The 12,178-nt window shown below is 35.1% G+C and overlaps 2 protein-coding genes across 12 annotated transcripts in view; one reads left to right on the forward strand and one right to left on the reverse strand.

Annotated features, from left to right (window-relative positions):
- Window positions 1-8,408, forward strand: part of PHYHIPL (phytanoyl-CoA 2-hydroxylase interacting protein like) — a 99,260-nt gene extending 90,852 nt beyond the window's left edge. For all 4 annotated transcript variants that reach the window (XM_029200893.1, XM_029200895.1, XM_029200897.1 and 1 more), the window contains 2 exons: window positions 2,071-2,188; window positions 6,860-8,408. In XM_029200893.1, coding sequence (XP_029056726.1) covers window positions 2,071-2,188; window positions 6,860-7,394 — 653 coding nt within the window. In that variant the 3' untranslated portion in view covers window positions 7,395-8,408. The remainder of the gene's footprint in view (window positions 1-2,070; window positions 2,189-6,859) is intronic.
- Window positions 7,922-12,178, reverse strand: part of FAM13C (family with sequence similarity 13 member C) — a 136,299-nt gene continuing 132,042 nt past the window's right edge. For 4 of the 8 annotated variants that reach the window (XM_029200892.1, XM_029200890.1, XM_029200888.1 and 1 more), the window contains one exon: window positions 7,922-9,515. In XM_029200892.1, the coding sequence (XP_029056725.1) occupies window positions 9,392-9,515 (124 nt within the window). In that variant the 3' untranslated portion in view covers window positions 7,922-9,391. The remainder of the gene's footprint in view (window positions 9,516-12,178) is intronic. The other 4 variants (XM_029200891.1, XM_029200889.1, XM_029200887.1 and 1 more) reach the window with 2 other exon arrangements.

A 12,178-nucleotide genomic window follows, 5' to 3' on the forward strand; every position in this document is an offset into this window, starting at 1 on the left:
GTACTATATTTCTTCCTAAGATGTCATTGATTGTAAGATCCACCATTGTAGGTATTGCTAAGAAAACATTAAACTGCCAATTAAACTATGAAACTGTTTTCTTATCACATTTATTGTCAGACTCATGCCAGAGACGCTAAAATGTGAAAAAAATACATTTTATAATAGATGAAATATGGTATATACGATAGTCCAGTAATCAGTAATTAAATAGTTAAAGATTTCAATGCTGTATTAATAGTGTGTAAAGAATTCTCATGTTTACCTGTATTTGGTATGTCACATTAGAATTAATATATCCCCTCAACTTTTTTCCTGAATTAAAATTCCTCCTTGGAATCTACCTTACGTTTCACATCTTTCCCTGGCATCCTACCAGGGAGGTAGACACAGTAAAAGACATGGTATCTTTTGACATTATTTTAATACATGCTATTTTCCATAGGACAGCACCAAACAGCATCATAGTATTTGTTCATTTTTTAAAAAAAGAGCTACTATTTACCTGCTAAAACCCCATTTGACATTAGGGAAAGGCATGAAATAGTATTTTTTCTTTAGCTTAAGGAAGACCTTTGGCATTTTCAGTTCAGAAATATCCATCTATCTAGATGCACACATTCACTCTTTTCTATAATCTATGTAACTACATGAGTACATGTTTTATTTCTATGTATATAAAGAAAAACCTTTTTGTCTTCTTTCTTTCCTTTAGATTGATCCCATATTGCTCTTTTATTCAAATACATCCCATAATTCTTCTAAGGAATTTATGGGGTAAATAATAAGGAAAATGCCAGCTTATTTTAAATGTTCCACAATATTTTTCTATAAATTATATTGCATTTTTATTTTTATGAGTAAAATCTAAGGGGAACTTAGGCTGTTCAAAGCTTGTTGTTTCAGTTTATTAAAATAATTCAGAGCCCTGTTTCACCTAAGCTTTATCAATAACATTGCATAAATTTTGAGAAAGCTATTTTATATATATTGTCTTTTAATCTAGACATCTAATTCACTCAAAATTTATTAAGCACATATTGTATGCTGTGCACTATGCAAAGTATTGGAGATAAAACAGAATGCCACTGACTACTTCTAGGCTAATCCATGACAGAGATGAAACCCCATAATAAGTCATAGTTGTCTATATATTTACTTCTTCCCTTAGACTGTGAATTCTTTGAGAGAAAGAAGAATAAATTTTTTATCTTTTAACCTGATCATTTAATTTTGCATGATGCCTTGTACATCATGTTCTGATCTAAATAAATATTTGTTGAGCCACTGAAGCAGTGAGTAAACAAACTATGCTGCCATGAGTAGTTCAACTAGGTTGCTTTTGTTTCAAAAGTCTTAAAATCTTTATAGACCAAAATTTTTGCTTAGATTCTAGTACAGGAGTTTGGCAACAGTCCTCAGTTTTCAAAACAAAAAGTTGGGAAAAGATCAGATTACTTTGAGAGATGCTTTAAACTTTCACGAGTCTTATGTACTCAGAAACTACCAACTAGGAGCCAGAGACCTAGTCTCTAAGTTACTAGCTTTATGAACATTTGGCAAATCATTAAACTGTGACAAGCCTCAATCTCTGCATCAATAAAATGGTCATAATCTACCTTGCCAACCTCATAGATTTAGGGAGTAAATTAAATGAACATTATTATTATTACTTCTTTAAATTCTATTTGCTATTGCTTGCAGGTTACAAGTTTCTTTTATTTGATTCATCAGCTGATGGAAGAAAGGCTACTATGGTGCTGATTGACATTACTCGGGTTATGCAGAGTCTGTATTCCTTATTTAACATTTTGGTTTCAGGATCTTTAATTTCAACGAGTGAAAAAAATGCAAGGGTATTCATAAAAGCAACCATAAACTATAACAAAAATATTTTTGTAGAAAGAAAACGTGTGCCAAAGACAATGAATGTTTTCTTTTTTAAGTGCAGTTTCCTATTCACTAATATGAATTTCCTAAAAGTAAATTTTAATAATCTACAATTTATTAAGCATGTAGTTGATACTTTTGATAATGTATTTTTAATAACAGACTTTTTGTTTTTTTCAGACTATTCAAAAGTTCATCTAACACAACTGTTGGAGAAGGCCGAAGTGATTGCAGGCCGGATGCTTAAATTTTCTGTTTTTTATCGTAACCAGCACAAAGAATATTTTGACTATATTCGGTAAGAATCCAAACATATATATACTGATTTGCTTTACTAAGTGCCATCCCAAATTCTAGGCTCAGGTTTCTCTTGAGTCTGCTTCTGTGAAATAGCAATTTTTAGTTTTCTTCTCAAAATAATTATACTATGACTTTATTTCCCAGAAAAATTAAGTAGAAAAAATCAGATCATGGGATTTTTTTCCACTTCACTTAGATTCCTTTCCATGATCACTTGTAACACCAGTTCCTGTCTATTTGAGTGGAAGATCTTAAACCTCCAGGGTTAAGATTGGTGAGCATGTCTTGTACAGATACACACTCCTCCAATTCCCAATAACTCAGTGCCTTCTGTCTCATACCAACTACTAAATTTTCTCCTCTTCCTGTGGGTCATTGAAAATGAGAGAATAAAAGGGTGACTGGTTCATGAAACACGGTGAATCAGGTGGGATTTTCGGGCTTCTGCCTACGTAGAAATCTCTCAGCCATTATCTTGGGTTAATTATTCATGAGGAAAATCTCCTTTGTTTACCTCTGAATTCTAATGTTCAGTAGTATTTCTAAGATATCCTATGTTTGTCCCTGAAAGCAGTTTCCAAGAATTCAAAAGAATTCCATGTCACAAGTAGTTTTAATACTTACAGCCCTTTCATATTTGTAGAAGAAAATTTCAAGAGAGCAAATAGGCAGGGTGTGTTTTAAAGTGAGACTGAAGCTTTTAAATTGATATAGGTTCTAAAACTTTTACACAGCAATCCCTATAATTTGTCATTTTAAAAGCCTTGATCTCACTTTGTAAACTCTAAAGTATTCTTGACAGGATTTTATGTGAAAAAAAATTAGGAAGTTCTGTTGTGGTTTTTTTGTTTCATAACTCTCCAGTTTTTCTTAAATCAAGATCATGGTTACAGATCTAAATAAACTCCAAGCTGTGGAACATGCAAAGAGAATCAAAGAGAGAAAGGTGAATTTAAGCATGTGTGTTCTTCAAATTAAGTACTTTGCAATATCATGTATTTTGATATATTTTGATCGTGAAAACTATTCCTGCCTTATGTCTGAATATCCTATAAAGTTCAGTCCTTAATTCTCTTTGCTAGCAAATTATTTACCCTTCAATCTATATAATTCATAGTAGATGCCATTCACTAAATTAAGTGAATATGAGCTGAGAGATAGAACACAAATTATTATACTTGTCAACTGTTGAATGGGAATGACCATATATGACTTAACAAAAAAGGTACTTCTTTATATTTGTTAAGCATAAAATTAGAAATAAAAAAGATCCACAGTTGCTATTTTGTTTAACAGTAAATAATACATCAATAGAATAAATAAATACATGTTTGGTACTAGGTTTAGATTCCCGGAACATTGCCAGTGTCTATTTTAGGTGGCCACTGGAGGTCACTATTTCTCTGATTTTTCTCTGTCCTTTAGGTGGGAATTGACCTGTTTTCAGGACCTTAGATACTCTAGAATTTGCTCCATCTGTCTTCAAAAATTCTTCCAAGAAGAAAAAAGATAAAGACGGGGAGCATGGAAAATGGAAAAAAATTATTGTATGATTGATTCCAATATACTAGTATAAAAGATGTATTTACTAACAAGGAAATCTACCTTTGTTGGATTTTCTATGATAGTTGTAAAATTCATGTAAGTTATATTTTGATGCAGTATATATACATATACTGCAGTATATATATATATATATATATATAAAATATATACTTGCCAAGGCATGGGTACAGTTTTTCAACATTGCTTTTTTAAAAAGCTCTATTAACTGAAGCCATATTAGCATCAGTGGATCTTGATTTTCTTTAAATCTTCTAGGACTTGTGAAACATTTCTTGTGTCTTCTCGATCTGTGCCTCCATTCTTTTTCTAAGATCTTGGATCATCTTTACTCTGAATTATTTTGGGGGAAGATTGCCTAACTCCACTTCACTTACTTGTTCTTCTGGGTTTTTATCTTGTTCCTTCATCTGGAATATACTCCTCTGCCGTCTCGTTCTGTCTGACTTTTCTGTTTGCGGTCTTCTTTCCGCAGGCTGCAGGATCGTAGTTTCTCTTACTTCTGGTGTTTCCACCCTTGTGGGTGAGTTTGGGTCAGGGGCTTGTGCAGGTTTCCTGGAGGGAGGGACTGCTGCCTGCCCACTGGTGTGTGGAACTGTGTGTTGTCCCTCTGGTTGACAGGGCCATGTCAAGGGGTGTGTTTAAAGTGGCTGTGAGCTCAGTACAACTTTAGGCAGCCTGTCCGCTGATGGTTGGGGCTGTGTTCTCCCTTTGCTGGTTGTTTGGCCTGAGGCATCCCAGCACTGGAGCCTGCAGGCTGTTGGGTGGAGCCAGGTCTCAGTGCCAAAATGGCCACCTCTCGGAGAGCTCGTGCCAATCAATATTTTATGGGGCCTCCACCTCCAGTCTCCTTGCCCCTCCTCTGCACCACAGCCAACCCACACCTCCCCAGGAGACCTCCACAACACACAGGGTGGTCTAGCCCAGGCTCCTGTGGAGTCACTGCTTTGTTCTGGGTCCCAGTGTACGTGAAATCTTGTGTGCACCCTCCAAGAGTGCAGTTTCTATTTCCCCCAGTCCTGTGGAGCTCCTGCGCTCAAGCCCTGCTGGCCTTCAAAGCCAAATGCTCTCGAGGCTCCTCCTTCTGATGCCAGACCCTCAGGCTATGAAGCCTGACCTGAGGCTCAGAACTATCACTACTGTGGGAGAACCTTTGGGATATAATTATTTTCCAGTTTGTGGGTCTCTCACCCAAAGGGTATGGGATTTGATTATATCACGGAAGTGCTCCTCCTACCAACTCATTGTGGCTTCTTGTCTTCGGGTGTAAAATATTTTTTTCATCTTTTCCAGTTATATGCCCAGAAGTGGGATTGCTGGATCATATGCTAACTCTATTTTTAGTTTTTTAAGGAACCTCCATTCTGTTCTCCATAGTGGCTGTACCAATTTACATTCCCACCAACAGAGTAGAAGGGTTCCCTTTTCTCCACACCCTTACCACCATTTATTGTTTGTAGACATTTTGATGATGGCCATTCTGACTGGTGTGAGGTGGTATCTCATTGTAGTTTTGATTTGCATTTCTCTGATAATTAGTGACATTGAGCATATGTTCATGTGCCTATTGGCCATCTGTATGCTTCTTTGGAGAAATGTCTATTTAGATCTTCTATTTTTTTATTGGGTTGTTTGTTCCTTATTGTTGAGTTGTATGAGCTGTTTGTATATTTTGGAAATTAAGCCCTTGTCAGTCGCATTGTTTGCAAATATTTGTTTCCCAGTCTGTAGGTTGTCTTTTCATTTTGTTTTTGGTTTCCTTTGCTGTGCAAAGTTTGATTAGGTCCCATTTGTTTATCTTTGCTTTTATTTCTATTGCCTTGGGAGACTGACATAGGAAAGCATTGGTACAATTTACATCACAGAATGTTTTGCCTATGATCTCTTCTAGGAGTTTTATGGTGTCCTGTCTTATATTTAAGTCTTTAAGCCAGTTTGCATTTATTTTTGTGTATGGTGTGAGGCAGTGTTCTAACTTCATTGATTTACATGAGCCTGTCAAGCTTTCCCAATGCCACTTGCTGAAGAGACTCTTTTCTCCATTAGGTATTCTTGCCTCCTGTGTCAAAGATTAATTGACTGTAGGTGTGTGGGTTTATTTCTGGGATCTCTGTTCTCTTCCGTTGATCCATATGTCTGTTTTTGTGCCAATACCATGCTGTTCTGATTACTGTAGCTTTGTAGTATTGTCTGAAGTGTGGGAGGGTTATGCCTCCAGCTTTGTTCTTTTTCCTCAGGATTGCTTTGGCAATTCTGGGTCTTTTATGGTTCCATATAAATTTTAGGATTATTTGTTCCAGTTCTGTGAAAAATGTCATGGGTAATTTGATAGGGATCACATTAAATCTGTAGATGGCTTTGAATAGTATGGCCATTTTAACAATATTAATTCTTCCAATCCAAGAGCATGCGATACCCTTCCGTTTTTCTTACTGTGCCTCCCATTGGTATAACTGAAATGGAAGGGACCAAGGAACAGGAAGAACTGGATGATACAGTCCTAGCCCACAGTGGAAGGTGAAAAGGGTAGAGAATAGATCTGAGAGTGGGGTAAAGGGAGATAAGCAGCTCTATTCTAAGGAAAATGCAAGCAAGAGGGCCTGATTAGTAAACTATGTCTGGGTAAAAAAAAAAAACTAAAGCAAAAAAAGAAACAAGATGCTTTTGTACCAATGTACATGGACAACATTCATTTTAGATCTAAATTCTGGCATACTTTAAAGAAACATTCAACATATTTAACCAGTATTGTTAATCCAGTTTTCTCTTCACCAAGCCACTTTTAAAATCCAGTAGGCATATAATGGATGTGGTTTCAGCCATAAGATTTCTAATTTCACTTTGGTTTTCCTGGTCAGGAAATTTATTATGTAAAAGACCTCTGAGGTTTGTAGCAGAGCATCCTTACCTTAGGGTCAAGGCTAAAATTTAGCCTTCTATAGGAAATGTTAAACGATGCATTCTCCTTGATCTGATGGTAGGATGGATGAGCACTCAGGCTTTTAATAGTAGACAGTTGACCTTTAGGCCTATCACCATTAAACTCTGTAAATCAGTAGCTTTACCACTGTCATACCAAGCAGTGACCATTTATTTTCTCTTGCAGAGAACATCATGGGAATGCTATGCAGCCCTCTGTCAAGGATAACAGTGGTAGCCATGGCTCTCCTATCAGTGGAAAATTGGAAGGCATCTTCTTCAGCTGCAGCACTGAATTCAATACTGGGAAGCCACCCCAGGATTCACCTTATGGAAGATACAGGTTTGAGATTACAGCAGAAAAACTTTTTAACCCCAATACTAACTTATACTTTGGGGACTTCTACTGTATGTACACTGCTTATCATTATGTGATTCTTGTCATTGCCCCTGTGGGATCACCAGGAGATGAATTTTGTAAGCAGCGCCTTCCTCAACTAAATTCCAAGGATAATAAATTTTTGACCTGCAGAGAAGAAGATGGGATGCTGGTTTACCACCATGCCCAGGATGTCATTTTAGAAGTCATTTACACTGACCCTGTGGATCTTTCTCTAGGCACTGTGGCAGAAATCACTGGTCATCAGCTTATGAGTTTATCTACTGCAAATGCAAAGAAAGATCCCAGCTGCAAAACCTGTAATATTAGTGTTGGACGTTAATGCCCACTTTTCTTAGTCCCCTTTCTTCCCTTAGGAGCATTGATCCTCTGTTGTCCATTTTCATCACCATATGTCTTCCACTGAAGCATGCACATGCCGCTCTCACCAAAAGCAAACTGCCACTTATCAAATTTCATTCAGAGCTGTTTTAGTGTTTCCTATTCCCTACCCTTCCCCCTCCTTTCAATGCTGAAATATCCTAAAAGTTGTCCTTCTGACACTCTGTTGCCTAGATGCTGCAATGTTTTAATTTTTCCTTTATGCCAAACATAACCAATTATATAAACTGCTTTAGCAAAATACAAAGTAATGGAAAATAATGGCTTATAAATGGTGTTTAAATATGCACTCATTTTAATCTACTGAGCAAATATTGGGATTATTCCAAACCGCATGAAAGGGTGTAATTGCAGCATGAATTAAATTTTGAAGCCTAGAATTGTCAGCACTTCCAACTTGTTGTTTGACAGTGTTATTTATGTTATTTATATTAGCTAACAGGAAACAACTACTGTGTTTCAACATAATAAATATAATAGGAAAATATTTTATTTGTATTGTATAAAATATTTACAATCTTATAGAATATATAGAGTTACATTTTAATAGCAATTGTATACATGTCACGAAACCATTTCCCTTATCAAAGATGTAGTTTGTAAACCTCAAATAGTTGTGTATCTGTTCTGTTACAAGTAGATGACTTTAATTAAACAAATTTATGAAGGACATTATTCTGATTTATAAAATATCAGGTAAATACAGAGAAAACAAAACAATAAGCCTCTGAAATAGTCTGCTTCAGAAATAGTCAATATTCTTCCCATCCAAACTATGTGAAAGTGTGAATGTGTTCAACACCATGCTTAAACATTACAGAAAAGAGAAATATAAACATGGTTGGTACAAGAGAAAATGTGGACCTCTTCTTTTTACAAAAGCAAAAGTAATAAACAGGTGATTGGTTTAGTACAAAACTGCACACGCTAAAGTGGATGAAGCAAATAAAATATCCTGGCTTCTTTCCCAAGGTGTCATAGCAACAATTTCTAAACCTTTCATTTTATACAGGATGGAGAACTACTATATAGTTCATGGGAAAGTTTTCTGACTTCACAAAGTATAGACCTTGGAACATTAAAAAAAAAAATTTCCAATGGAAAAATAGTTATATAATCTTATAGTAAACAAAGATTAGCAATCATAACTATGATCACATTAGATTATATACTACAGCCACATCTATCCAAAATACCTATTTTCAAATTTTAATACAATATTTTATTTTAATATAAACATCTGTTATATAGACAAAGATAATTCACAAAGTACATGCTATCAGAATGAACTTTGGTAATCAGAAATGTAAAATTTTAAGTAACAGATAAAATAATGTGCTATTTTTATATAGAAATAAAAAATTATCAGTGACACATTCTCGTATATTTTAGGGTGCTGAAAGCCTAGCAGATTTAAGGAACAAGGTAGTAGTTTTTTTTTTTATCACTTAAAACTCTATTAGAAGTTTCAAATAAATTACATTCTTACTAGCTGTATTCCTTCCTACATAAAATAAAGTTTCTTTTCTTCCTCTTACTGATTTTTTAAAATTATGCTCTTTTCCATATGTCAATATAAGCAATCTTTGGACACTAAGTAGACTTTCTTAACCAGTAGCCCATTTAACAGGTGGATGCTTTGTGTTATTTAGATTTGATAAAATAGATGTTTTCTGAAATAATTATATTGACTGTGCATTTTCTCCCTGGCCTGGAGAAGGCTGAATTTTATTTTCCAATTATACTGTTCCTTGTTGTATCTCCTCCCTTTTTAATCCCTTCTACTCATTTATAATTACACTTGCCATCCATTCTTAAAAACAGCTAATACACTAAAGTGCTTCAATTTTCATTTGTCATAACTACTTAGCAAGAATGGCAGAGGAAAATAAACTTGACTTATCTTGGGTCAAAGTGATCACAAACATTTCCTGAACCTCAAATAGTTTTGGCCACATCTTGCTTGCTGATGAGGACCTCTAATAGTCTCAGTTTGGCTTTTATATGCTTGTATTCGTAGTACTCATCTGCCATTGGTATCCTATCTTCCCTTTGTGGACTTCTGCAAAAAAGGAAATATCATCCATTAGTTAATAATGAACCAAGTCATTAAAAATCCTTTTCTAACTCTTACATGAGAAAAGTACAGGGTAGCAGTTTCCACTTGATTTTTTCATCATGTCTTTTTTCCCTTCCCTTTTACCTTCATTCACTCCCTCTTCCACATGTTACTAGGTTTCAATGTAACAGTACTCCGAGAAGTTAAATATTTTAAGTGTTTTGCAAATATATCCAGCGCATAAACATATAACGTTGGGGCAAGTGAAAAGTTCCGAGGGAAATAAAAACCAGAACCCTCAAGGCATTCTTATCTAGTCATTCTCCCATGATCCATGCCTGTGTAGAATGTTCAGCCCTTACAGTGATAGTTGCATTTTAAAATATTAACCTAAAGATACAACAGAAATTACATTAACAGAAATAACTTATAAATTTATGGTAATAGGAGAAGAAACTAAGTAGTTAACCTTACAAACATGAAATATTTCTAAGTTTTCCTGTAATTATAATACCTAACTCTGCTAATGTATAGTAGAAGAATCACTGAGAAGTTTTTTTAAGGAATTTGAGTCTAAATTTCAGTGGTTCTCTTGGCACACTATTTGTACTAAGACTAGGCATATGATGATGCACATATTTTTATACATATGACTTCTAACTACCAGATGTTCTTGACACTTATTTTGAAGAATAATTGGATAGCATCTGGAGTTAAAACCATTGCCTTCCCAGAAAAATACATTGCCAGGATATGTTTTCTAAAGGAAAGTAGTTACTTCAGGATCTCAGAAGGGTCTTTCCTCCTTTGTTAATAAAGATGGCCAACTGCTTTTAAAATATTTCCAACCATGACTTTGAAATACAAGGGGTGGGTACACAGGTGAGGTCACCACAATTGCCACTGAATATAAATACAGATACTCTCCAATATTAGTATGGCTGAAAACACTTAATATTTTACCTATACCCCTTCTCTTTTCCCAGTACTGATAAAGATACATTTATATTACTTCCAAATAAAAGAACAGCTAATCTATAAAGATTCCCTACGAATGCAGTTACCTACTTGTGTTTTAACACTACATATACTGCCCTGAAATTTCTAGTTCAGAACTCAGAACAGCACACAAATCTTTGGACAGGGTTCCTCTTAAATGTTGTCTCAATTATTTAACATAATTGCTTTGCCTCCCTTCGATATTCTGAGCCAAACTTATCAACTGGGTGTCTAAATACCACCTTAATTTGTGTAAACATATCTAAGTGAAGAAATGTTCTAATTTGTAGGGAAATAGTATAAGCCATTATGTAATTGTCCCTGGTCCTTCATACTCCATTTTAGCTAATAAACAAGAGTTCATTGGCCAGAGTGAAAATTTTTGCTAAGTATTTCCTTAAGCAGTTTTCTCATTATATAAAACATACTGAAGTGTTTAGCACAGTTCCTGGCTCATAACTGTTAATGTCATATCTAGATAATTATGCTTCTCACATGATGAATATTACCAAGAACACTTATAGTACCTTAAAATTTTTAGTAATCCATTTGCCTGGTTATTTTAGCTATGTACAGTTAACCCTTGCCAATGAAATATTTTAGGAAAACAAGATCCATATTTCCTAGCCATTAAACCATTTGATTTTACTTGTAATATAGCACTACTTCTGCATTTAGTTTAAGTGTATTACCACAAGAGGGCATATAACCTCAATCAAGTATTAGGCATATCTGAAGTGAGTTTAGGACTCACTGGTGCATTAGAATGCTATACACATAACATAACTAACTTCCCTGTATATCAAAGGCATGCCAAGTACCATTGCAGACCCATCTGGCAGGACTAGTTAACATACTGGGAAGTTCTCAAACTCTTTAAAGTAAATTTCTGGGTTCAGATAGGTTAAAAAAAAATGTAAAAGTTGTATGGAAATTTTGTAAAGGAAAAAATGGAAATGGAAAAAGAAAACAAGAAATTATGTTTTATATTCTAAATTTAACAACCGTGTAACATTTCTCACTAGATAACATCAGCAGAAAGGTAAGTAACTTGGACTTATAACAGTCAACTTGAAGATTCCACTAGAAAACTAGGTGGGTTACATCTGTACTTGCTAAATGCAAAATGTTTGAGAGGTCCAGTCCTAGTGAACAGCCCTGGAGGACTGAAATAGAAAGTTACTAAGAGGTGAGTAGACCAAACTTTCAGGATGCTTTTAGAAAACAGTCTCTTCTCCATCAGGGCAGCCCTCAGGCTGCTGAAATCAAAGCGATTCAAGAAAGGCAGATACCTAGATGGAGAAGAATACTGAGGAGCCAGTGTATCACAGACTCCTACCTCTGTCACCCTAATAACTCCGTGACTTTGGCAAAGTTACACCCTTTAAAATTTTTTTAAAGACTGACGTCCCACACAACAACTATAGCTTCCCAAAGTTATCCCAGGAACTCTAATTATTTCCTCTTACAACTGTGGAAACAGGCTCAGGATAGCTAATTGGCTTGTCTCTGTCTCTCCCAGAACTAGATTAATAATCCTTTTCTCATGATTTTATATATATGCAAATATATAATTTTGTTCACAATACACCAAAATTTAGGAGAAACTAATGGAGTGCATAGTGAGACTGGGTTGACACAGAAAAAGAGAGGATAGCTAAACATTT

The sequence above is a fragment of the Monodon monoceros genome, unplaced genomic scaffold (assembly GCF_005190385.1).
Source record: "Monodon monoceros isolate NGI ecotype Baffin Bay Population unplaced genomic scaffold, NGI_Narwhal_1 Super_Scaffold_4, whole genome shotgun sequence".
NCBI classification, from domain to species: domain Eukaryota; kingdom Metazoa; phylum Chordata; class Mammalia; order Artiodactyla; family Monodontidae; genus Monodon; species Monodon monoceros.